This window comes from Cylas formicarius, unplaced genomic scaffold, assembly GCF_029955315.1.
Source record: "Cylas formicarius isolate icCylForm1 unplaced genomic scaffold, icCylForm1.1 PGA_scaffold_6__28_contigs__length_40554024, whole genome shotgun sequence".
Taxonomy (NCBI): domain Eukaryota; kingdom Metazoa; phylum Arthropoda; class Insecta; order Coleoptera; family Brentidae; genus Cylas; species Cylas formicarius.
This window is the reverse complement of record NW_026844347.1, coordinates 23,655,147-23,683,112: the sequence shown is the minus strand read 5'-3', so window position 1 is coordinate 23,683,112 and position 27,966 is coordinate 23,655,147. Positions and strand designations below refer to the sequence as shown.

General features: G+C 32.0%; 1 protein-coding gene across 2 annotated transcripts; it reads left to right on the top strand.

The window, feature by feature from the left end:
* The first annotated feature begins 369 nt into the window (after positions 1-369).
* Positions 370-27,914, top strand: LOC132704023 (NADPH--cytochrome P450 reductase). Of its 2 annotated transcripts, none has more exons than XM_060673629.1 (8): positions 370-573; positions 18,155-18,339; positions 20,597-20,789; positions 22,153-22,302; positions 23,135-23,259; positions 24,685-24,870; positions 24,931-25,992; positions 26,960-27,914. In XM_060673629.1, exons 2-8 carry the CDS (start codon positions 18,164-18,166, stop codon positions 27,102-27,104), a joined length of 2,037 nt encoding a protein of 678 aa, XP_060529612.1. In that variant the 5' UTR covers positions 370-573; positions 18,155-18,163; the 3' UTR covers positions 27,105-27,914. The 2 variants fall into 2 exon arrangements, with proteins under 2 accessions (XP_060529612.1, XP_060529611.1); XM_060673628.1 differs by lacking the exon at positions 370-573 and adding an exon at positions 7,407-7,569.
* The last annotated feature ends 52 nt before the right edge of the window (positions 27,915-27,966 follow it).

Below are 27,966 nucleotides of genomic sequence, written 5' to 3'. Positions count from 1 at the left end.
TTAATTAACGCTAAACAATAATAATTGAGTAACTGTTTTTAGGTGCTTCATTGGAAAGAAACTCTAGCAGTACTTGTTGTGTGAGATACGGAAAACTTTCGAAATAACTCAAAATTGTCATCCTTTAAAAAGGTTTGAGGTTGTTTAAATGGTTGCCTACCAGGAATAATGAAATAAAACTATATAACTTGTATTTATTAATTTAATGCGTGTATACACACTTTAAAAAACTAATTTTTTATGTTAGGAAGATTGAACCTAATTGTTTCCAAAAGTATACTTCACTGTTTAGCTGTTTGCCTATATCAGGTACCAAACAACAAATAATTGGTTGACGTTGCACACGTGATCTGAAAAATAAAAGGCCAGCCTTTTGATTGAGGTATACACGAAGTGTACCCAGACGGGAGAGCAATCACTTTTGTTGGAATCAAACATTTGTGGACGTATATTACGTCGTAGTGTTTTTTTAGATAATTAGCTCATAATTAAAAGTGCAGTGCAATTGCTGATGTTTTAAATTTTTAGGTTTTGTTCCATAATCATATTGCGTTTTTAATTATTTTTTCTCCGGTAAGTTCTTGTGTTATATTATTTTTATCTGACACAGTAAAGTTGGTAATACGGTGCCGTATTATTATTTTTATTTTATTTTAATAATTTTGAACCCTTTGTGTTGTGATATTTGTGAAACGAAAAGATCGAATTTACTATAACCACAGTTAATTAATTTGTTACGATGACAGATTGTATACTATGTGCAAATATATAAAAATGTTAAGAACCCGGTAAAGAGCAACACTTTATTTTCAGCCATATTTTTAACTGCGCAAAACTTAACAAAAAATAGGTAAATTTTATTGTTATAAATGCCTAATTGATGATAAGATACTTACAAATGAAGTAAATAAAAAATATTTCAAAAATATATTTTGGATTGGGTATCTATTATAATAAACTTCATTTTCAGAGAAAATTAAACGGTATTTCCTTTGATTTTAAATTAAGGATGGGTTGTACTCATATAGGATTCGTAATAAGTATATCAAATAGTTCGAAATTAAATATAAAATTTTGTTTTTCTAAGATTTGCTTTGGGTTAGAATGAATACACTGAAAAATTAGTAAGCAGCGCGGTATATATCCGATAAATAAAAAAATTAGGAAATTAAGAAATTACCTTAAATTATGGGGCTTTCCCTTGCCCATCAAAACGAAAAAAAATGTTTTGAATCAGTAAATTAAAACGTAGTATTATTAATATTTATGTTTTTAATCATGTATACAAAAATGGGCTTATATTGCATCAGAACAATAGAATTTTAAAACAACAGGATTGCTAGGTAGCCTTTGATTCCTTTTTATCGATTTTAGAATGCCTATTCCGACGTCATGAATTAAAATTGATGATTAGTTTAGGCTTTAAGCTGCGCTTCGCTCGTGCCAGGACAAAGCCGTGACTAAAATTACTTTTATCGAATTTGTTGCATATTCCAACTTCGCACATCATCCCTCGGTTAGTTTTGGTTAGTTAATCCTAGTTTGAATTTACGCTATTGTAGGCTGAGCATCTGTCCACGTACTTCTTATTCGGTATCCGTAAGATTTGTTCCTTGTATATAGAGCGGATATTTCATGGGTATTGATGGTATGATACTTCATTTCATTCATTCAAACTTTAGATCACTATTCATGACCGATATAACATTTCGCAAGTATTTGTACGTCTTAATTCTAGTAACGTTAGAAAATAACTGGTTTATAGATAAATTAATATTTTTTGAATTAAAAAAAAAACGGAAAAGCTTGCATCAATAACTATAGGGAAACCTCAACAATAGCGGTAGAGCGGAGTTTAAGTTTCCGCAAGTTGACAAGCATTCATTTAGGCGTTTTACTAAACTTTTAGTCATGCATCTGACTATATTAGTGCCTATTTTTTATATTATAAAGGCTGTAGATTCTAAAGATCAACGATAACACAACGCATTTTTGTATTGCTACGATTTTATGAAACACACTTTATAATTGAAAATATTTTGAAAATGAAAAAAACATCTATTTAAATGATTTGCCACACTATTGCGCCACCCGGTATATCGATTGTTTGCGCAAATTCATCGCTCGACAATAGCTTCCGTCATAACAACTCATTACGAATACACGGTGATTTGCATTTCTGCATTTTTATAATGGTATTCTTTATTATTTTTCGAATATCTTAATTTGATGGTATTCTCTACAAATTTTTTGGGTAACATGGTATTAGAAATGTGAACAGATAGAATAGAATAGATAGTTCGTTGTCTTCATTTAAACTAGTTTAGCTCTGGATAGTTTTGTTTCAAAAGAGGGCCCAAACTTTGTAAAAGTGTAAATTTAGGCACAGCTTACTAGTCAGATGCGTTTTTTATTTCAAAACCACATAAATCAAAAATGTCATCATCATTTTCAGAAACCTCAACATACTGAAAAATTAAAGAACACTTTGGTTAGTATAATTACATATAGCATAAAAATTTCGGGCCCTACTTTTATAGACGTCGACGGTAAAAATACATCTAAAATACACTAACCAAAACGGTTTTAGAAAATACTAATAAGATTTGGGGTAGAGGGCTAAATCTGCTGTTTTATCCTGCCTAGTTTTCTAGATCGTTCAATTTAAAATTTTACATCAAAATTATGAATATGTACTTGATATAAATATAGAAAGAAGTGTTGTATATTAAATTAAATTCAAAAATAAATCAAATATTAGATATGTTCCATCTAAAACTGTAAATGTGATGTTGATGTTGAATGAAGTTGATGCGACGTTGACTGAGGATATTTTGAAATGAATGTTATAAACAAACCAAGAATTAAAGTTGAAATTTCTTAAAATAATAAATAAATCAAAATTAACTTTGTTGCTACTTTCTAGACCTTTCTAATTACGATTTTCAGTCGCCGCCATTGTTTCACAAAGGAAAATAGTCATTATTTCGTACCCGATAACAGACACCTTATCTGGCCAACGTATACCTGTACCTACTCACCAGTAAAATTCTGCGTCGTAAAATAGAAATATTTTAAAAGTTAAACTTTATAGATAAGTGTATTATTGAATTACCCATATTTGATTGAAGTTTGTGTTTTGTAACTTCGTGGTTTATGATTGATTTCTAAGATAGTCCTAATCCTAATTATCAGCAGATGTTGTGATATTCAAAATTAAAATCGACAGTTTAAAAATGATTTTGTTTCTTTCTTATGCCAGATTTAATATGCGATTTTTTACGAATAAAATTATCTGATTTTTCAACGATGCAACTTTATTGCTGCATGACCTCGAAGCGTTCTCGCGTAGCAATTAACGGCATGAAACCAAGTTGCATCAAATTAAACTTTTGAGTGTTTCTAACTGCATATTTATGTTGGCAAAAGTATATTTTAAACTGCTGCTGGAGTAACTTGGAATGCTCGTGGAAAGTTATTAATAAGCTTTACGATTACATGAAAGTAATGCTTTTATTTACTTTTTTTTTAAGGTAATTAAATTAAAGGATACGCGTCTTTCTTTATATTCAAATAGACCATGTGGGTGTGATTAGATTAAATATGAAAAACTTATCTTGATCTGGTATATTTTTGATCTACTATAGGGTATTTTAGCAAGGGGTCTGCAACTTCTTATTTGTGCCAATTTTGTCTTCCTTTAACAGATTTTCGAAAGATATATTTTTGAATAATTTTGTTAAGACACCTTTTTTTCTAGATTTTTACATTCCGCATAAAATTTTCTCAAATTTGGCGCACCCTGTAAAATAATGGTAGAAATTTTGCAGATTACTTTAGATATTTAGATATTTTAATTTAAATATACCTAGTGGAAAATTTATCACGCAAAACATATCACATTAATTCAATATTTTATGTAAACTGCGTAAATTTGGTTGGTTTGACCTTTGCGTATATCTTGGGAATAATTTTACATTCTATATCGTGAACGTCAACAACAGTTTAGACAAAAATTTTTTTGGAGTGGTCCGAAAGGTGATAAGGTTTTATTAAAACAACCAAAATCTTGGACTTGGATTCTAAAGGAGATAGATATTAATGTCACATGGATAACTGACGTGTTTTTAAAAAAAATCTTTTTTAATTTTTTGCTATAGAAACGTATGTTTCTATTAAAACTGTTCCATACAACTTTTTACGTAGAATTTAACGGTCGGCGTATCATATAATCTTTTCAAAAATATGGCACACTTGGTATTTTGCACGTTTAAGTTCTTTTCATTGATTAAAAAAAAAAAACAAAGAAAAAATTGGTTCTGGGGGTAACTGTTAAATGATGTGTTTTGAAAATATTAGTTATATTGAACCCATTAAATTCTGCGTAAAAAGGCGTTTTTTAAAAATGAAAAAATTTATTCTGCACGCACATTTTCGCAAAAGAGCCTATAACGATTAAAAAGCATCCCATTTGACCCGTCCTGTGTTGTGTAGATTCACAATTTGTTCACAATTTCTCGAGGTTCAGGGTGTTTAGTAAGTAACTTTCCACACTTGGTTTGTTATTTATCTATTTTGTTGTTTATAAGATGTTAAAATAAAAAATGCGCCTTAGACCTAACAACTTTATCTATAGATACGATGACAGATTTCAAATACTCAGAATTACAATTTTAATTTTTATAATCAGATTTGCAACATGTTGTTGTAAGCAAAAAAGTATTATCAGTCGAAAATTCAGTATTACTGTTAGATCGGACAAATTAATGGAAGGTGGTTGAATAGTTGCTTTGTTCAGAATTGGTCTCAGTTGTAGGTGCAGTTATAAGAAAATTTGATAACAGCGCCATCGATTGATGTTAGGGGATGATTGCCAGTTTAGGTTATGTTAATATATAGGGTACTTTTTAACTACATCAAATCGATTTCTTTTAAGTAAATTAAAATTGTTTTTCTAAAGAAAATAAGAATGTTTATAACAAAATTTTAAACTCAGTTTAGTATCATGTTATGAGCAAACTACTAATATTTTGAACCAAAAGAGAACAAAGTAGTGATGTCAAATGCTTTTGTTTAATCATTTGTAACTTTAAGTCAAATCAAAAGCGCGCAATCAAAAATGTTTGTCTGCAAAAAGCAATTATTGAAGTGCAATTTCAAGAAGTGTAAGTATAGAAAGTAGTGTTTTTCACTTATCTTTCTGAAACTAACGATCATTCTCCTATATTAAACACAAATTGGTGGACAAAAAAAATGTTTGTGAAGTTTCACATTTCAAGAGCCGTACCGGTACAAATTCGACTCTTATGAACGTTTTTTTTTTTAAATTAAATCTAAAGATTTTTACAAGTACTTACTAAACATCTTGTATGGCAAACACGTGCATTTACGCTCGAAATTTACCTAGTACGGAACGTGTTTGAAATCTTTTCGATGTGGTTAAGACAATACAACGTCTTATCTTCACGGTATAACAGATAAAGCTATGCACAGTATTTATAAGATGAATTTGTTAAGATAATTGAATAGGTTTAGTGTTTGGCTAGGTTTAACTGTTCATAAAACTTTGAGTAACAATGCAATTGTGATAAGTTCGTTGGTTGACCGGTAACGTTGATTACGAACCGTCGTATCGGTAAATATCCGTTATTTTTAATATTGTTAGTGAGAGTGATTGAAAAATCGGAGTAGTGCGAATCTTGCCATCATCCGGAATTGCGAATAGGTGAATACCTAGAATAACTGCTCCAAAAAATAAATGATCTTTCTGCCCAATTCATAAGTACATATTATTGGAGCAAAAAAGTACTCAAAACAATAGAACATATCGAGGATTGTCGAAACATAATGTAATCAATAAAGCTTCCAGATAATTTCCTTATTTAATGATGGTGGTAGCTTTATCTGCTGAATTATATTGCCATCAGGTCAGATGTCACAACGATTGACTATGTTTACTGTGTTTTGGCCAATTCCAGACTAAATTATTTTGTGATATTGTTTTAATTGCGAATATCGATGCGTTCAAAACGTACGTTGCCTCTCGATGGTCTTTAAATAAAATGCTTCGAGATACTGGATATGAAGTTCTGACAATAAATGTTTTTAGGCTTCCAATCTCGATCGATCGATCTATATAGCTATAGCAAAATAGTTTATGAACTGGATAATTTCCACTTACTATATATAGCGAAAGATTTTTTTTGGATAGAGATGAAAGACGATAATTTTAGTTTCCATTAAACTGTGCGACCTACGATTATCATAGTTGGTAACTTGGTTAGTAACACTTCAACCTTATCATATAGCGGTAAATAATATAGTGAATATTGGCATTTATTTTAAGGGTACCATGCGGACTACGTTAAAATACAACCCTAAAGTTAAACCATTTAATAAATTTCACCAAAACTGATTGGGAGCAAAATGTGCCGTATAGTTGCGACAAACACGATAATCCGAATATTTATTTTATGATCACAGTGTAAGTTGTTCGCTTATCTAGAATTTGGAAGAACGAAAAAACGTTTCAATTTTTTTCTTCAATTGTCAGTGTTGATGAAACTTCATGTTCACGTAAAGATTAGTAAATACAAATTATAATATATACGTTGTTCCAAATTCCAGTCTGATACTCGGGGGATCTCAGTAACACATACAGAGTGGTTCAAATTGACTTGAAGTAGTACTTTTTCGGTTTTTTATTTTTGCTGTTTATTTCAAAATTTAGAAAAAATCTACGGTCATATTTTTATCGAAACTTCAACTATTAGTGAACACATTTTGATTTTTCAAACCATCAAAACTTTATCTAGAATCTTCATATTGGATTGTTGCAGTTCTACATCTTTTTTATTATCTCCTCGACGATGTATAAATAAAAATTATGTTTATGTTTTTTACGAAACACTAATTTCCCGACACACATCCCAAAAGTGCTTTTGCTTCACCCGCAGAGTCCGAGGAACTTGTTACGTAAACTACTAATGACTGAGCCGTCTCTCTGTCTAATTTTTTACAAAATCTCAGGGCCTAGGAGCTGTTTTCGTTTACGCTACGTTTAATTTGATTTAAATTTATGTACCTCATGCCCTTTTTTCTTAACTTAAAGATCGAGTTTCATAAATTTAAGCGAATCATCGGCAAATGAAATCGCATCATGCACACTCGCTTTTATCTCGTTTTTCCGGTTTAAGTATACGCGCCAAAAGTGAAGAAATGGTCCTGATTCTACGGACTGTGCTTCGAATAGTAATTTTCTACATAGCTTCTCGGGGCGACAAACAGAAAGAACCGACTAATATCAGCATTATCAGAATTGTGGACGGTATACGGACTACGGTATTTGTTATCAGTGTGTGACGTTCGTTTCTAAATTAGGTGAATATATTGACGTTCATGTAGACTTATGTTTCGGTTCACTTATGCGTCGGCAGTTGTGGCGTAGAAAGTAGACGCGTGCTGAAAAGTGACCCTTTACTTGCGTGGAATTCCAAATCATCATTTTCGGGTTGTTTTGCTATTATTATGGTGGCTAAATACTTTTGTTGGATTTTTTCGGCGATTTTGGTGAGTTTTGATACATTTTATTTGGAATTTTCTTAATTTGGCATAACTATAGATTCCAGTCGTCATAGCTAATTGTAACTATGAAATTAATAATTATTTTTGTAGACCTGTCCCAAAACAGTGCTTGCCACTTAAGGAAGCATGAGAAAAAAAAACGTTGAATAATGTTCCTACTCAATAGCACATCGACACAAGCTTTCACAATGATGTAGCAAAAAATGCGTTTGTAAAAATGTGTTCGAATATTTGTTTTTATTATTTAAGCGACTCATTGTGTTTTGCAGAATATATATCAAAATTTGTAGATATTTTCTTCATATGTTTGTATCGGGTGGTTCGTTTATTATGGGATGTCACCTTATCTGAGAATTTTAAAATGTATTGTTGGAATTGTAACAGGATACGTGGACAAATAAAAAATTACTTATTTAAACACAACATTAAGGCATTTTTGGGTTCCTCGGAACATTCTAGATTTCTTTCATATATAATCTCAAGTCCTGCGGTTTCTGATAAATTTTGAAGTTTATATCAAAAATTACTTTTGCATGTCTAAATGTATCTATCCGTTTCTCTGAGTGAAAGCGTTTGTTATATATTTGGGGTTGATTTCGTTACATAAGGGGAAGTGATCTTTGTTAATATTAATATTTAAAATGAAAAAAATCATATGAAACACCCCATTTTTATAATTTTATGTACAAGGTGAACTAAATATTATATAAATCGTTTTCCCATACATACAACAAATATAAATGCGAGTAGAAAGCCTACTGTTTTATGTCGTTTGACAGTTTTTTATAAATCTTGCTCGATAATTAAGTTATCAACACAAAATTTAATTAAACTTGTTTAATTTCTAAAGATGAAACAAATTTTATCAAACAAAATTTTTACATTTGCTGTAAGAGTAATCGAATAATTTAAAAGTTTTGGGATCATTAGGGTTAGGCAATTAATTGAACCGTTTTATGAAAAACGAACTAATTATGCATCTTGTATAGATGAGATTACTTTTTGTATTAAAATAATAATAAAAAATGACCAGATTGGGTGACATAAAACTGTCAAACATTGATTTTCATACTCACGTCATCTCAAAATAGTGACGTTTCTGTAGTGTTTTATTGTTTTTTTTTTCGTCATATCTCGCCGACATCGTTATAGATAGCTCCCCGACTATAAAACGTGAAAGCCTTATGGGATTTTTACAATGGAAAAACGTTTTAATAATTTTTTTGAAATATGAAAAACTTAGTAGACATAAAATTTTTAATACGTAAGAAACGTTATGACTTTTACATGAAATAAATAAGTTGTTACAGGTCCAAAAAACTTTTGTCTAAAGTTTTTTTTCATATTTTTTTATAGGTTCTGTGTATTTTGTAAAGGTCTTAATCTTTTCGTTTTACTTACACCAGCCAGAATTTTAGGATTGGCCAAACGTCATCCATTGATTTTCCTTGCGTCCATTTTTGACACTTCTCTTAAGCTTCGTATACACTTGCGCATTACACCGAGGAAAATAAACTGAATGACAAACAGAGAGCAAACGGTCTTTTCTTATTTTAAAAAACAACAAACCAACTCGTTTTCAGCAATTCATTCAACATAAAAATGCAGATTTATATTCGTAAAGTATTTAATAGGTGAATTAACGTTTCATAGTGAAAAAAGTTTGTTGCGAATGCCACCATACAATTAGAACTGTTTTTGTAAAATTTTATTGTTTTTACGAATTACTTTTGGTTACTTTGTTTGTTTCTCGACTTTTCCTAAATTTTGGAATTTACCGGCGAACTGGTCGTTACAGTAAGTATAACGTATTGACTGTTGTGACAAGTCTACTTTATCAAAAAATGTTAGTCACACTAGTGACAAGTATTACATATAAAATTATTATAAAGTGAAATGGGATACACTCTTGGCAAATTAAATCTGATGTTTTAGTAACATTGTCAAACTTTTGTAAATTTTAGAAATTTGCAAACACCTGAAATGAAATAGGTTTACCAAAAAGCATGAACCTGTCAAATTTTCGAACCAAACGTTTTTAGTCCATAAAAATTCTGAAACGTATTTTGAGTTTTCTTCTAACTTTTATACGAAAAAAATGCTGTACATCCATTTCTGTCTGTAATCTATTCGTATTAATAGTATAATAGTTAATTAAGTATATTAAATTTTTGCGTAGTCAGGTAGTTCCTATTAATGTTATGTTATATTAGAATAAATGAAAATAGCCTTCATAAAGTAAAAGAAAGAAGAGGAGACAGGCGAAACGTGATAGCGAATACGTATGGCCAGAACGAAAAGAAAAAAAAGAATTTGATATTTAGCACTAACTTATTTATTACAATTACAGTAATCGCTAAGCACTGTGTTAGAGTAATGTTATTTTATATGAGTTCCTCGTTATTAATTTCGCATCACAAGCATTCCGCACGAAATCGGACACGCTCCCAGTAATTCTTATCATTTGGTCGCCAATTATCGGCTATTTTTTGTATGATACGTTAACGGCATAGTAATTCTTGAATAATAACAGAGGTCGCCGTTTCATTTCCTAAACAATTTTGTTTTGCCTCGAAATGTGTGACGTATACGATATTTCTACGTACGTATTTTCCGTGCGGATATGTGATTTTTTTTTCGAAATACGTGTAATATTTCAGGCGCTGTCCTGACATAATCATTCGATATTTGGTACTGTTTTTGACCTTCAACTTTGTATAGTGACTTTGCATTTGAAATGGAGATTCGGTTGATACTTAAATGGCGTCGTCTGCTGCTAGAGAATTCAATTATTTTCCGTTCAAACAAGAAAATAAAAATAACTGTTGATATTTTTGGCATTGAAATTGGAAACTTGTCACGAATCTATGAAAAAGCCGGAATTGATTGTGAAATATAAGGGTTACGTCCATTCTAATAAATAAACAACGCACAGACAAATACGGTATAAAGGATCACATTAATCACCATATTTCTACATAAATGATTATTGACGGATGGTTTTCGTTTTTTAACCTTTAGCGCCGAAACGTTGGTGATTGATTTAATTATAGCTGTTCAAAATGACAATGCTTATTTTTGAAAGAAGAATTAAGTTCTTGGAAAAACCGCCCCTGGCAAAAAGAAAAGCAGTCCCTTAAACATGTTTTTAAATACACCTAATAAAAATAACAAATATTTGAAAGAAGTATCATAATAAACACTCACCCAACAGTTATTAGTATAGTAAACACTATATTTATTATCAATATTTTGTCACATTCAGACTTAAAATGCCGCCCCGGGCGCATAAAAAAATAAAGTGATGATGTTAGGATACAAACGATACAAAGGAATTTAATACCGCCATCTTGTAGAAGAGAAAAAATTGCTATGGCAATATGAAATTAATTGCAAGATATGTTAGAAACACGTGCACAGTGGGGCGGGGAGTCTTAAAATCATAAAGTTATGAAATTCGTGTGAGGCAATTAATATTTAGATGGTCAAGTGATATCCGAAGGTTGGTTTTTGAAAACGCCATGCTTTCGAACAAGATAATTTGTCGCTTATGTTGATACCAAAGAAAAAATATGTATAACAAAAGCTCATTCGTTAGATTAGATAGATTCGTCGAGTATTTTATCGTATCCGACCTTGGATTATATTACAAACAATTGAATAATTAGATCTTTCGTGGTTTCGCCCCTTATGAACTGTAACAACAAAATTGAGTCAAATTAGGAAACGAACTATGGTTACCAAAAACTTTTCATTCTGAACAAAATTGGAAACTTTGCTTGTTCGAATATCGTTCGTTTTTGTTAAATATGCTCCACTAGGTTTTGCTGGTAAAGTAAACAATTCAATTTTAATTTTTACAAATGTTTTCAAAAGTATGTATTACGTATTTGAAAGTACAAATGAGTCCTATAAATGTTTAAACCAAACTACAATAAAATAAAATAAAAAAACACTTCATAATTATTTCTAAACTTTCTAGGGAAGTGAGGCTTGAATAAACACAAGTATGATTCCAATTCTATTCCTATAGGTTAGTGATAAAGGCAACGATATTTTTACAAGGGCTTATGACTGGTTTCTAGGAAATAAATTGATATTAAACAAAGAGAAAACGAATTTAATTATGTTTAGAACTAAATTATGTAGAGTTAAAATACCATTAAGAATACGGATAGATATAGAAAATATTAGTATTGTAAATAGCACTAAATTCTTAGGTTTACAAATTGACGAATTTCTTGATTGGTCTGAACATATTGATTATCTGCAAAATAAATTAAATTCAATTTGTTATGGAATTCGAGTCGTTGCAAAAAGGAATAAGGAAACTTTAAAAATTATCTACTTTGCAAACTTTCAGTCGCGCATGAGGTATGGAATTATCTTTTGGGGGGGTAGTGGTCAACTACAGAAAATTTTCGTGGTTCAAAAGAGGACTCTTCGCACTGTCAAAAAAATGCAATTTACAGAGGGCTGTAGAGGGGTGCTTAAGACTGAAGGTATTTTTACTGTATATGCTTCATATATTTATGAAGCATTGATATTCTTTTTTAAAAATCGAAAGGACTTCGAACTACAGATATTTCATAGATATAATACCAGAACCCTAAATGTATATTACCCTATTCACCGTTTAACCTTTACTGAAAGGAGTCCTTATTACATGTGCCTGAGGTTGTATAATAAATTACCAAATGAGGTAAAAACAATTGCAAATCTAAAAATCTTTAAATACACAATAAAAAAGTTATTGATAGAGTTAGAACCTTACTCCATAGAAGATTTTTTCTGTAAAATTTAAATAATTATAAATACGATGTAATTGAAATTTGTAACAATATCTGGTGCTTTTTGCTTTTTTGACGCCGATTTCCTTTGTGTTTGGTGTATTACTTTTAGGTAATGTAATTATGACACAATGTGAAATAAAGTTGATTATTATTATTATTATATTTTTTCCTATATGAATGTTTGTCTGTGTGAAAAACTATTTTTATGGTCTTTTTAAGCAAAGTATTAAATGTGTAGTTGAATTGGGTATTAAAGTGGAGCTTATTAAAGTAATTTATGTCATCATCTATATTGATTTTTGATCTTTAAGAAATCATGGACACAGTGTTCACTTATTTATAATTTGTATCATATCGTATCTTCAAAAAACTCCCTAAAAATTCAGAATAGTAAAATTGCCATAAAATGACTGCCTATATAAAATCCCAATAGTTTAATCTGCTTATGAAAAATAAAATACAAAAATATAAAAAAACGTAGGGTTCAATAACTTATTGACCTGACCCTTTATAACCTGTTGGTTTTGAGAGCAGCACTGAATTTTACACGTGAAATTATGTAAAGAGCAATTGTTCGATTATTTATCAAATAGAACAGATATTGCACGTGAAAAACAGAAAAGAATAGAGAAACTCGATTTGAACCGTAGATCGTTTCAAATGTCGAAATTTGGAGTCGGGACAATGATAATGTTTCACAATTAAGATTCCTTTTCTTTTTTCGTTTTAATTGGGCACCAAAAAGTCTTGATAACTGGAGTTATTTCCGTTTACATCATGCGCCAAAAAACTGTTTTAATAACGGCTCATCCTGTTTTCATTGTTCACTTTTTGTATTTTCCTACGAAAAGCTCCTTTGATTTTATCCGGGAGAAATTTAGTATTTCGGTTGACTTGAACATTACGCTAGAACAAGCGCAAACTGTAGCAACAATTTAAACATTATATTGCAGAACGCGTTTTCAAGGTCGCCTGCGTGTAAATAAAATTATGCATTTTCGTTAGGGAAAGAAACGCATGTCGGTAGACGCTACGTCAATCGCGAAAATCGACCGAGTTATTTGGAATTTACCGTGAGACCAATATACCAAAAACCGAATCTAATTTCAGATAATTTCCTGACCGATTTTATGACATATTGGAGACAATTTGTAGCAAATTAACAACACAAGCAAGCGTAAGTATCGTTGAAACGTTTCTCGTATTAATTATTCGACGAGGCTACGATAATATTACAATTTTTATTGTTGCAACGTACAATTATGATAGTGCAGTTTCACTGTTCGCTTTTATTGACCTAATTTTAATGGCGAACTTTGACGAGGCCAATGTCAAATGTCAAAATTAAGTTGAAGTTGCACGTGCTCACTACCACGCAGTGGCAATCTAAGCTGGAATGACAACAGCGTGCTTCTTGTCTTCCTCTAGTTCATTTATATTATATAAATGGGAGATTGGGGTGTTCTCGTTGTTTAACTATGCTTAATTCGTATTGAAATTATTTATGTATTAGTTATTGGATGATCAAACAATATTTTCTTTAAATATTTGTAAAAAATAAAATTTATAGTATAAGTTGTTTAAAAGTCTCCGAAACAAGCGCATACAAATTTTGCCACTTAGAAATTTTAAATATTGAAGTCCTTTCTAACGTTTTTGAAAAAAAAAGTACTCAGAAAATAGCAGTATGTACGTTTTATAAATATTACTTAAAAAATAACTTAAAATACACACTTATTTAACTGAATAAGAACATACCAATATGTTTTATTTCTTGAAAAAGGATTTTTTTTTAAATACGCACAAATATTCATTCTCATGCCATACAAATGTTAAAATCAAGTTATCAGTTTTCGTTATTACATAAAAATACTTTATTCATATGATTATATTTATTTAACTAAACGAAAATCGTTAAATAATTATTTATTTATAAACACAAACAGGTCATATGCAATACAAGAAAATTTTAAAAAATACACCACAAGATTTATACCGTCGAAAATAGTCTGCTACCCAAAATTAATCACTTAGTCCAAATCGTTATAAATTAACACCAAAAACTCAAACAGGCATATAGAAAAATTGTGAAATAATAGAAACCACTCTATTATTACACTGCCATTAGTAACGTGTACCACAAACACAAAAAGAAAAGAATACCTGGTATGGTCTGTTCATAGATATAAGAAAGTGACCAATTGCTTTTGAAGGGGATTATCCAAGGGTGGTCATTAACATACAATGCAACAAGATTATTACCTAAAGTTTCGGAATTTAAATTCAGGTAAAATTGTGGTCCGAAATAGAAAATAATTTTATACCTACCTGTGTTTAATATTCTTTGGTTTGGTCTACTACTTAATTTAAGTTTATTAGTAATCATTCTTATTTCGTGTGTTGAATCGTGTGCGAATTATGCAAAATATGTGCGAGGCTAGTGTATCTCAGGAGATGCTCCCGCCCAAATGTAGAGAACACTATTCTATTGAGACTAAGGAAGTTTTATTTGACTCTCATTGAACGTGGTGCCAGCAAGCAAGCATCTTTAGAAGAAACGGCCACATTGACGAAAATTCCAGCATCAACTGTATGGAAAATTGTGAATAATCCCATTTCAGCGAGGAAAAACAGAAGTGATGCTGACATTTTCTCGAGTGTAGATGAAAGCGATTAAGATATAATACGGCGTAAAATTTACCAGTTATACGAAGAACAAAGCATGCCTACATTAGATATCTTAATTAGGAAGCTTGAAAAAGATGAAACCGGTGTTAAATGTGGCAGAACTACCTTATGGAAGTGTATACATGGGTTTTAGATTTAAAAAAAAAATGACAAAAGGCAAGTTTTAATGGAATCTTTTAGAATTCGGAAATGGCGACTGGAATATCTAGAAAAAATTAGGATTTATAGAGAACGACAAGGGCCAATTATTTACTTGGATGAAACCTGGTTCGACACTTATGATACCCCGGAAAAGGGTTGGGTTGACTCAACTGATAAGTTAAAACAAACGCGCCATCAAAAAGAGGTAAAAGAATAACTATTTTGCATGCTGGCTCTAAAGATGGTCGGATTCCAAATGGACTTTCTCTGTCTGCGAAAAATATTAAAGATTCTTCTCTGGATTACTATGAAGACACCACCGCTGATTTATTGGAAAGTTGGTTTAAAAACAAACTAGTTCCAAACATTCCTCCTAATAGCGTCATTGTAATGGACAATGCAAGTTATCACAGTAGACAGTTGACTAAAACCTCTTCCTCATGTGACACAAAAGCAACAATCCAAAACTACATGTATAATAACGACATTTATTTTCACGAAGATTATACCAAAAGGCAATTAATCAAGGTTCTACAAAGCTTGAACCTACAAAAGGAATACGTCTGTGTTAATTATGCAAAAAATCTAGGGCATACAGTTTTAAGGCTTCCACCTTACCACTGTATATTTAATCCCATTGAACATGTTTGGCACCAACTGAAATCTGCCATTCGTCGTAACAATGTTTTTCCCCGTGTTAACGCCAATGTCCTCGAACTTATAAAAACCGAAGTTTTTAACATCCATCCACAAAGTTGGGCAAATTCTGTTAAACATATAGAAAAAGCGGAACAATCGTATATCCAATGTGCAAATAATATAGAACAAATAATAATTAGAACAGGCGATGATAGCGACAATGATACTGATATATTATGTGAATAATTTTAAGTACTTTAAGTAGGTAATAAAAATAATTTGCAATTTTATTTTAGATTTAAACATAAATAAATATTGTTTAGTATCTTTCCTATCAAATCCCCAAATCATTAAATTCTAAGCAAAGTACGGACTTGTTCGGCCATATTTCATTCTTACAGCTTGCCCGGGTCTTTCCTTAATTCGTATCGGTTAGTCACTTTCTAATATCTATGAACAGACTTTACTATCCCACTCCCCCTAAATATAGCACTGTTGTAGGTTCTTCCTTGATTATTGCTTCTATAAAACTAATAAATTATTGTGTTCTTCCATATAGCTATAAGATAACATACTGGCACTACTACAGTAATAATTGATGCGCCGCAGGTGGCTATGATAGAGAAGGTATGGATCTTGATTAATTGCAAAATTAAGTTTTATAATAAGTAATTACTATTGTCACAGACCAGGGCCCTGTGCCATTGTTGTTTTCATTTTTGGTGTCAATATCTCCGTACTGTATTCACAAACTTGTATAATTTGTGCTTTCAATGCTTTGTTCTTTTACGAAATTACAGCAAATGTGGCAAAAATAGGATAATAAGATCTTAGAAAAACAGTGATGCCTATATATTTGACATTTAACAAACTGGCAAATATAGAATAATAGGATCTTAGAGAAACAGAGATACCTATATATTTGACATTTAACAAACTGGAAAATAGACTTACACAAATATTTACATGTGAATTTACTAAACAGAATTCCCTACATTTTTAGGTACACTTAAATAGCCTCGAAGAATTTTTGGGTAATATATTTTCGTGTACAAGAATTAAAGTAAATATAAGAAAACAATTAAGCTACAAGTTGAATTTTTACTAAAACAAGCATAGGAAATACCCATCGTAACTACTGTCTATAAGAGGTGCTTGTTGAACATTTTTTCCATTAAGGATGTTTCTTGTGCGATATCTAGCATCAAAAGCAGTTAAACCTATGAGTTTATGAAAACTAACGCTTTGCGTCGATTTACAAATAACAAAACTCGGAAAAAATAGATTACATGAAAAAATACATGTAATAATTTCATCCTATCTACAGGGCTCAAAGAACAAAAACGCAAAATTAATTACAGATTGATATTGACGCCGGGTGCTGCAATTCTGCACTGTTTTTCCACATCTTAACTGCTTTTTTGCCTGAAAGTTTAATAGGATTTCGACATATTTTTAGAAAATACTGCCGTAAAACTGTCGTATCCAAACATGGACGATCTGTCAGCGGCCGTGTTGTTTGTGGAAACCGCAAAGTCTTATGGGTCCAACGTCAGAATTTGTCATTAAAGCAGCCATTGGTTAAAAACGAAATTTTAAATCTCGCTCATGCCCACGTTAAGTGGACCTTCTCAAAAAAATGTTACATAGTTGCTTCGTAAGTTCCTGTACTGCCAGCATAGGCAGGGCCTCTATGTGTTTAGTAGCTATATGGGTTTACCGTTTATTGTCACGAACCTTTCTTGAATAAAAATGTTTCTATTGGTCGGTGTTCTTATAATTTTTGGATTACATTTAGATTATTCGTTAGAATCTTTAATAATTAAGAAATCAGGTTCGGGATTCGTTTTTGACAGGTAAATAAAACATCAACAAAATTACGAGCTTAAGAAAAGTATTGGCCAAAATCACGTGCTTCGATTAAGACGCTTGAATTTTTATCTGCCACTTTTTGTTATAAATACAGAAATATACAGAATTTACTCTGTCAAGAAATTTTTAATTTTCCATTTGTGTTTTATTAATCATACGATTAAACAAAAAATATTTTCATTATTATCACAGAGAGAAACAAATAGTTGTCCCCAATATTGATCTTCACAGCCGGACATCCTATTTTGGAAATATGTTCAACTTGGTTCTATGACATGGAAAATATAGAAACGTGAAACATTGTAACAAGCCGATCGTATATCGTGTGTGCTTGCATTTCCAGAAAATTAAGATGTGCGATAAAAAAAAAGCTGAAACTACTACACTTTAACACGCTTGCAGAAGTAAAAAAAATGAAACGTGTTATGTCTTTGCAGATTAGCACGATGGACGAGGCATCAGCCGACGTACAGACTCAGCATATTCCGAGCGAAGAGTCACTTTTTAACACGTTCGATGTGGTCCTGTTGGCGGTCGTCATCGGTGCCCTTACCTGGTACCTGATGAAGAAGAATAACAGGAGCGCGGATATCGTCGCTAACGGAAAATCATATTCCATACAGTAAGTGACTTTTAACAGCTACACCGGGATGATCCATGTTGCTTTCATCACGGTGCCATTACGTGTCCATTGGAGGCGTTCATTGCAGCGGACATCAGCAAAAGCCCCGCGGAAATATACATTAATTTTCGGCTACAGAATATTGTTTTATTACGATTCTCACTAATACGTCTATTTATACCACAAAGTAACTTCTAAATTCTTTGATGGTGCTTGAGAAAGGCAATCTATAACCCGATGGTGGTATGCTACTAATCTTGATATTTTTGGTTTAGATTTTGTTAATTTTCAACGAAACAAATACATTTAAGCACAAATACTTTTTCGAGAACTGAAAAATTGCAAAAACAACACTCGAATGCTATAAAATGTCATGTGTGTATGAATCGCATGTTGAGTATAGAAGGGTTCTTCATGTTCTTCAGAACGTTGGTATTTTTTAATTTTTATTTTAACCTTTTTTGCATAATTGCATTATAGACATTGCTTCTCCTAAACATTGTAATGAGTAATAATGAGTAAAATTTGCCGAATGGAGAGTTCTACGCTTTTCCATTTTTAAAAGCCCAATTCTATTATTTTTTTCTGACACATGATCATATTTTCGAAGATTGCAAGTCAGCTCGTGACCGCTATTTTGAATTTTTTGAATTCGAATCCCAGACTCTAGATCTAGACGCGGGCCATAAAAGAAATCGTTCATAAAAAAATCGCAATCGTAGCTTTCGCATAGATTACCTTTTAGAGTTGCATTGACGAAATGTTTGCTTGAATATAAAAATTTTAAGTTAATAGCTTTTTGAAATGGTTTCTTAACATATTCGCCAAACCTAAGCTCCGTATTTAAGATGATTCCAAGATTTCTAGCGGAATCAACGACATTTAAGGGAATATTATTAATTTTCAAAGAAATTGTTGTTTAGCTACTAAAGAATAGTGCATTTAATTTAAGATTATGTTCCAATCATAATTTACACCAACTCTCTAATTCATTGTTAATCATTGTTTCCCTATTCTTAGTATTATTATTATTAATACTAATATAAAGATGTTCATCGTCAGCGTAGGCCTGAGCACTGCAGGCAACTACAGACTTTAAAATACTAGTTGTATAAATAAAAAAAGGTCCCAACGCTGCGCTGTGGAACCCCAGACGATATACTCATTCTCGATGAAGTTTTACCATTCTAATCTATATTCTGAGATCTGCCATGTAAATATGATTTAGATGCATTTACAGCTGAATAGTAAGTTTGACTAACATTATTGGTGTTAAACGCTTTTCAAAAATCTTAGACGAGTACCGTAATCTCACCTCTGTCATAGGCCTCAACTATGTCACTTACCACCGTGGCTAGGGCGGTTGCTGTGCTGTATCCCCTTCTAAACCCACATTGTGAGTCCGGTAAAATTCTGTTCACCATCATGTATCCATAAATGTGCTTATCACGCAGACGAGAAAATTGTTTCGTGTTAGGTTTTTTAGGCAGAGGTTTGCCAACAGCAACACACCACAGTTGAGGAAAATAATCCTACTCGATGCAAAAATCATGTTTCTAATGTAGGGATCAATAACAGGCATGCAATTTTTTAGCATTTGGGCAGAAATTTCGTTTACGTCGTAAGAATTAGGACGCAAATTACGCAAAATACAACTTAATAATCATACTTGTTTGCTATTTTCCTAATTAGAATGTTTATTCAATATGATATAATTTGTATGTTATATATAATCCAAAAAAATCTAAAGCTGCGAAAATGGGTGGTATTTTTATTTAAATCACAAGTTTTCGTAAGCCTAGTGTGTTAATACACTCAATCAACAATTAACTCCTCCTAAAATTATGTTTTATCAAAATTACGATTCGCTTCAAATTATTTGAAATCATTGACACCCACAAGCTGCTTTTATCCTTGGGTCGCTTGTTACAGTATTGCAATAATCTTCTTCTAAGTACTATACAGTATTTTTCAAATTTCCTGTACATTTCAGTAAATTGCGCATTTATATTAGATAATACTTCAAAATATGCAATTCTTAATATTTAAAAGTCGTTCGTGGCCCCCTCGCGCAGTGTTTTCGATCTTACGGACATCGAGTAGAAGTAATAGCACCTAGATCTTCGATGTTAATTTCTGAGCATTTCTTGAGAAATTTATAATTTTTTTTTCTTTTTATCAGCAAAAAGTTTTTTTTGATACTTCTGTTTTTAAACTGTTTCTGTAAAACATAATTTTTTTTTGTCTTTTGTATCAGACCCACATCGATGACGATACAGTCCACTGGTGAAAGCTCGTTCGTGAAGAAGCTCCAGTCTTCGGGTAGAAGCCTGGTGGTCTTCTACGGAAGCCAGACCGGGACCGCTGAAGAATTCGCCGGCCGTTTGGCTAAAGAGGGTGTGAGGTATCGACTTAAGGGTATGGTCGCGGATCCAGAAGAATGTGATATGGTAAGGCTTTGTTCTAATTCACAGTACGCACAGTGGTATAAAGATTTTTTTAATAGGTGATAAAAATGTAAAAAAGTGTTTTTTAGTCGAAATGCAATACGATGCGATACATCGAATACAATAAAACTCAATAAATAATCATAAGTGTCCAAAAACATTTATTTATTTGCTTTATAATTTCCAAGAAAAAACAATTAATATTTTATCTATTGTTTCTCGCTTGCTATCAAACGAAATAAAATACAATACAATACATCGAATACAATAAAGATAATTCGCAAAAAATAATGATAAATGTCCAAAACCAAAAACCATTTTTTTATTGGCTTTATAATTTCCATTTGTGGTTGTTTGCTTTGTGTATCAAGAAAGAAACTAGCGAAACTAGTGATGCTAAAGAATAGGTTCTCAAAAATAAAAATAATAACAAACGTTGATTCTAAAATTTTTGTGCTTCTTGGTTTAGTGTGGATAGTAATTTATTTTGACCCGCCTATCTAAGCTGGATAACATTTCTAGAAACTCTTGAAAAGACGCTATGGCTTAAGAACATTTTGCACTATAGTGCAACAGTCATACATGCTAATATTGCTAGAAATGTAAACAATTCCGATGATGTAATCTGCGACTTTCCTCGAAACGTTTTCATGGGTTTCAAGTGATACGTACTTAATTTATTACACGAAGCGCCCGTGTTAATTATGATAACATATTGTTAAATTTCGTTTAACGTAGCATTTATTTATCAGTTCTGGGCTGTACAAGGTCAAACTTATTATTTGAAAAAAAAAACACAAATGAAACGTTTATATTTTATTCTCACTAACATTCCCGCCTACAATTTGTTATCACCATTATCAAAATCACAAATAACATTCGTAGTTTCAATTTGTCAAAAAAAAAACTTTCGTATTTTCCAGTTCCTGTTATCAATGTTGCCGACGTGCGTATCCTCGAAATGTTGCAATTTTAATTAATTATTAATTTTTGCGTCTTATATTCAACTAACTGAAAAAAAAATCGATTAGATAACTATCACACTAAAATGGCGTTCAGAATTAATTGTTATCGATTTCGTTAAATAGAACCAATAACCTACAATGTTGCCCAATAAATGGACAAAATGCTCCAACTGGATGATCATTATCCGGTATATTCTTTAATGATATGCTGATATTTAACAATGTTTTTTGAGATATTTCAGTCGCATTTGTCCGACAAATATTGACTTAGTGTCGGATTGAAAAAGCCAAGCTAATATAAAATATATTCATTAAAACATTTTTCGCAAACAATTTAGCCACAGAACTTTTTGTACCGTTAACTTATCGAAATTCATTGACCGTTTTCTTTTTGTTCTTAGGAAGAATTAGTGAATTTGAAAAATATACCAAATTCGTTGGCCATATTTTGCATGGCGACATATGGCGAAGGCGATCCAACCGATAACGCCATGGAATTCTTCGAATGGCTTCAGAACGGCGATGCAGATCTTTCTGGATTGAATTACGCTGTGAGTAAAACGAGTGAAAAACAAATTGTCTAATTAAATTTCCAAAAAAATATAAGTTTTTTTATTTAATAGCATTAGTAACACCAGTATAATATTTGCAATAAAAGTTACCAGCGGGCGTTCCTGTGCACTATGTCCTGCATTTTTTGACATAAACTACTTATACCTAATACAGTTATTATCATAGCAGTTATGTGTTTTCAAAAACTTTACTCTATATCTAAAGAAACACACTAGCTTATGGACGTCCAATCAGAAAACACCTAATTCTATTAATCCTAACTTAAACAAGATCTTTAATTAATAAGCAATTATTAAAAAAAAAAACGGTCAAAACGTAATTTTATAAAATAGCTGGACCATATTTACCTTACGCTGTTAGTTTATAAGAGGGATTTTCAAATGTCCAGATCCTTTTTAGAGTTGTATCTCAATAAGGCCTTAGCTTTGCCCCTAATTTCACCTGTTTTTTACGAACCTAGATATACAAGGCATGTATTTCAATGTCCATACTTCCAAGACTTCTTAGCTTCTTAGGTTCTTAGCGCTCCAGTTATTCCAAATAGGGCTAAAAGCTTATAATTCGTGGTTTAGTATATGGTCGTCGTGTGCAGACAACTACGTAAACGAATTTGTATGCTATGCAAGGGAAATATTTTAAAGCCCGGAAAAAAAAACAGCACAAGGTTTTTGTTGCCATAAAATTCGCGTAGAAGCGCCCGGACCAGAATTTTTATTGCTTATATCAAGATGTAAAATCTTCTTTTATTGTACGCGTTTAAAAACAAAATTGTAAAATATTTCCTACAACAAATATAAAATTTGATTTCAGGTTTTCGGATTGGGAAACAAAACCTACGAGCACTACAACGAGGTTGCCATCTATATGGATAAACGTTTGGAAGAGTTGGGCGCTACTCGCGTCTTCGAATTGGGTCTCGGGGATGATGACGCTAAGTAGGTATTAATTTCAGTGACAAAAATTCAATATACCGTTTTTATGCAAATTCACTTTAGGATATAAAATTAAAATTACTACCTTTTAAATTTAATACTTTCTTCTTCAATATTATTGACATATTGTACTTAAAATTGGGATTACAACTATAAATTGTGGCGCATATTTAACATGTATGCAAAGTAGACTCCCTAAACAGTCAGTTCGTCAAAGTCGCTTTTAATTAATATAAATTTAGGATTTTGACTGCATATGCATGTTTTCTTTTTTTCATTTTTTTTTAAATTAAATACTTATAAAGTAGTTTATAAAATGGACTTTACTCATATTACTTTTTCGTCCATACGCTTTTTTTTATCATTTTTAATGATTTTTTTAAAAACATTTCAAATACAACAAAGAGGAAAATGTGGGAACTGAATTTCAATTACTCGGATTTTTGCGATGAAGCGGTGATATGGCAACAGTTAAATGATGTCATATAAATGTGAAATATGATCAAAAAATATCTAATTAATTGCAAATAAGCAACGGAAAAATTTTACAGTTCTAATTGTGGTGTTACTAAATAATGAATCGTTGAAAATCATTCTGACGGTTAACCGGTACATTTCGTGACCGAATTCAGTTTTGGATTTGTCCGCGAAAAACTCGCTCTACTAGCAATAACAAAAAAATCATAACCCCTTACTGGCAATTTTATTATCTCACAGCAGCTAGCTTTTTTTTTACTCTAGAAATAGAGAGTCGGCAGATGGATTAGAGTTAACACTAACCTTGGCTTATAGAATACCTGCCATCGGATTAACTTTTCCGCTCAGCGGCAACGCTAACTTATAAAACTTAGCAGCAGTTTTTATAGATTTTTTCATATTTGCCTTTTTGCAAATATATTGTTTTTCAAATAAACATATTAATTAAACGGGGTTTCTCTGGAAACCAGTAGATAGTTCGTGAAATAACCAATACACCAATACATTTGTTCTGTTCACAATATAAAATGATGTTCTATTGTCCAAAAGAGAAGTTGAGATACAAATGATGGGCAATATGAGTGCCGGTTTTGATAATTTCGTCAATAACTTGTCAGACCTGTTCTGGGCATGTCATGAATATTTGTCTGGGCAATATTATACTATAAGCATACGGAATCTATCCTATTTATCTAACGATGGTTGATTTTACATATTTAAGTTGAAGAATAACACCTTTTGCTATTCTAGAACAGCTGACCTAACATGTGTCAACAGAGTATTCAATAAAAAATATTATTCGCTGTAGCGATTCCCTAGAAGTTTCTGTGAATGGAACAAATTGAAGAATTCTGAATTTTATTATAACACAGGTTTCTAATAATCTACTTATTCTGGAATAGCATAAACTAAAAATAACAATTACGACTATTTTTGAAACTCCCATTTCAGCATCGAAGATGACTTCATTACCTGGAAGGACAAGTTCTGGCCAGCGGTCTGTGAACATTTCGGTATTGATTCCACCGCCGAAGACATCAACATTCGTCAATACAGGCTGGAGGAGTATGACGACGCTCCCGACAGAGTGTACACCGGAGAAATGGCCAGATTACATTCCCTTAAAAATCAACGACCGTACGTCACACCCTCTCGTGCCTCGGTGGCAAACGAATAAGATTTTTTTTTGCGTTTTAGACCTTACGACGCCAAGAACCCCTACCTGGCAAAGATCAACGTCAACCGGGAATTGTTCCAAAACAGCGACCGCAGTTGTATGCACATTGAGTTCGATATTGAAGATTCAAAAATGCGCTACGACTCCGGCGACCATTTGGCCGTATATCCAGTCAATAACACCGAGCTGGTTGAGAAAATCGGAAGGCTTTGCGAAAAGAATCTGGATACCATCTTTTCGCTCATTAATACTGACGAAGATTCCAGCAAAAGGCACCCTTTCCCATGTCCTTGTTCCTACCGAACCGCTCTCACTCATTATTTAGACATAACGCAAAATCCAAGAACCCACATATTAATGGAGTTGGCAGAGTATTGTTCCGAACCTGCTGAAAAAGAAAAATTCAAACTGATGGCTAGCAACACGACAGAAGGCAAAGCATTGTACAACAAATGGATCATCGAAGATAATAGAAATATCGTTCACATTTTGGAAGACATGCCATCGTGCAAGCCTGCTCTAGATCATCTTTGCGAATTGTTGCCGCGTCTGCAACCGCGTTACTACTCCATATCATCATCGGCGAAAGTGTATCCGAGCACCGTACATATCACGGCCGTAGTAGTGGAGTACACAACCCCGACCAATCGTCTCAATAAGGGCGTGGCGACCACCTGGTTAAGAGAAAAAATTCCTAAACCTGACGCGCCTCCCATTACGGTTCCCGTATTCATCCGTAAATCTCAATTCAGGCTGCCAACGAAGCCTCAGACTCCGATTGTGATGATCGGACCAGGAACGGGAGTGGCACCTTTCCGGGGCTTCGTTCAGGAGAGGAACTTCTCCAAACAAGAAGGCAAACAGGTGGGCCAGACGATCCTGTATTATGGATGTAGGCGCAAGACGGAAGATTACCTTTACCAAGAGGAATTCGAGGAGTACGAAAAGAACGGGTTGCTCACGTTAAGGGTCGCGTTTTCCAGAGATCAGGCGCACAAAGTGTACGTCACTCACTTGATAGAGCAAGACGCGGATCAGATTTGGAACGTTTTCGAAAACAACGGACATCTTTATATTTGCGGGTAAGTTGTATTGCATGTAAAAATGTTTGTCTTTTGTTTTTTCCGGCGTTCTAATTCTTGCTCCTTGCGAATGTGAGCATAATACCAACGCCCAATGAAACCAATGAAATGTCTCTTTGTGAGTGTACACCACCAACACAAACTTCTAGTAAAACTGATTTTGGTATATACTATTGATACATTGTTAAAAAATGTGTATAGGGAGATACTTGAAAGAAAAAAGTTTTTTAAGCTGATACAAAATTCACTGACTTTTTATCAAGTTAATGTTCCTTATAAAATGAACAAGGACTGTAATGCTAAATTTTATCTTATGGGAAAAATGTGCAAAAAAAAAAAACACGTTATTCAAACGAATTATTATGTAAAGCAATGCTTGCTTTTTAGTTTACCATTGTCAACTGTTTTGTGGGTTATTTCAGCATGAATTCTTAGAACTTTTTAATGGCTATTATTAAATCAGTTAAATCAGTAACCAACCATGGTATTATCCTAGAATATTAAAGTTTAAAACATTGTTAGTACATTTAAACTTGCTTTTTTTATTCGCATATGCGATTTTAAATATTTTAATTTATTGACTACAAAAAGGTTTGAACACTTTCTTAAAATCAAATAATAATAATTTGCGGTCCGAACTTTTGACTCAAAAATTTCAAATAATGAGTGATTATTTTATATTTATTAAAAGTAGAAATTAATATTTTTTCATTTTTTTCTTTTTCTGGACCTGTTTTAAAGATTGTGTTTTTGTTTCTCCTCATTGTATCTCGAAGTTTATATAGCAGTATAATATTCTCATCTGAACCTAAAATTTATAGTGAAAACTATGTCAAGACCACTGTAACTTTTTATGGCAATATAACCTTATAAACCATCAAGCCAAGATCTAATATCAGCAAATTTTAATAAAAAATCTGATAAATTATCTTTCATTTTATTTACTATCTACAATTTTTAATTTCAGCGACGCGAAATCAATGGCCAACGACGTACGCAACATACTGCAGAAAATCATCCAGAGTAAGGGCAACATGACTGAGCAACAGGCTCTTGCTTACACTAAGAAAATGGAGACTCAAAAACGTATTTCCATGGACGTTTGGAGTTAATGTGTACACACTCAAATTAGGCTGCCTTTAAAAATTGCATTTAAACTTGAGACACCGCGCCACTCGACAAGTATTTTGATGTAAACGTACGTGCCTTTATCAGACCTTTGCCTTTGCAATGCGCTCAGTTCCTGTACATAAATAAGAATTCTGGTTAACTTGATTAAATAGTCAGAGTTGTGACATTGCAAAGTCAACTGTAGTTGGATTTAACAAAATAATTTAAAGGGTCTTTATTTTAGATATTTTTATGTATACAATTTTTAAACAAGCTGACGAATGGTGCCTATATGTGTAAATATTAGCAAAGCAAAAAATATTACCACAGTTTTGCAGCTACTTTTACTTGAGATTTAGCCAGGTAGTTTTTGTTTACTTGGGAATTAAGTATAGTATCATCAGCACCTTTAGGGGGAATCAAAATGAAACTATATATTTGAAGATATTTGGAGAATTCTTAAATAATCACTAGATTGAAAATTACTGCTAACTTTCATAATTGAGACATCAAAATTATACTCTTAAGGTGCGTATAATAATATTGTTTCAACATTTATTAATGTTAATTTATATTTATTTAGGGTGTATGTTTATGTTGCTTTTATTTTAACAATTAAGTTTTAAAAAAGATTTTTTAATGAAATGTTTTAAAAGAATTCTTGGAGTGAGAAAGGTTGTAAATACTGTGCTGTGTGTCCGAGGAAGGGTTCTTTCTATACAAATATTTTTGTGCAATTTGCACGTATCTGTTTTAAATTATTGATGTTATTAAGTTGGAAAAATTTGGAAAAATATATTTTTCTAAGCGTTGTTCAATGTGTTTTATTTAAATCAAAATTTTCATTATCTCCAGCATTTTTAG

Bases quoted from the DNA above. Each gene is read 5' to 3' on its own strand.
- LOC132704023 (XM_060673628.1), top strand. From the start codon at position 7,528: ATGGTGGCTAAATACTTTTGTTGGATTTTTTCGGCGATTTTG. The intron at 18,340-20,596 runs GTAAGTGACTTT...CTTTTGTATCAG, and splicing joins GGAAAATCATATTCCATACA to ACCCACATCGATGACGATAC. The intron at 22,303-23,134 runs GTGAGTAAAACG...ATTTGATTTCAG, and splicing joins TTTCTGGATTGAATTACGCT to GTTTTCGGATTGGGAAACAA.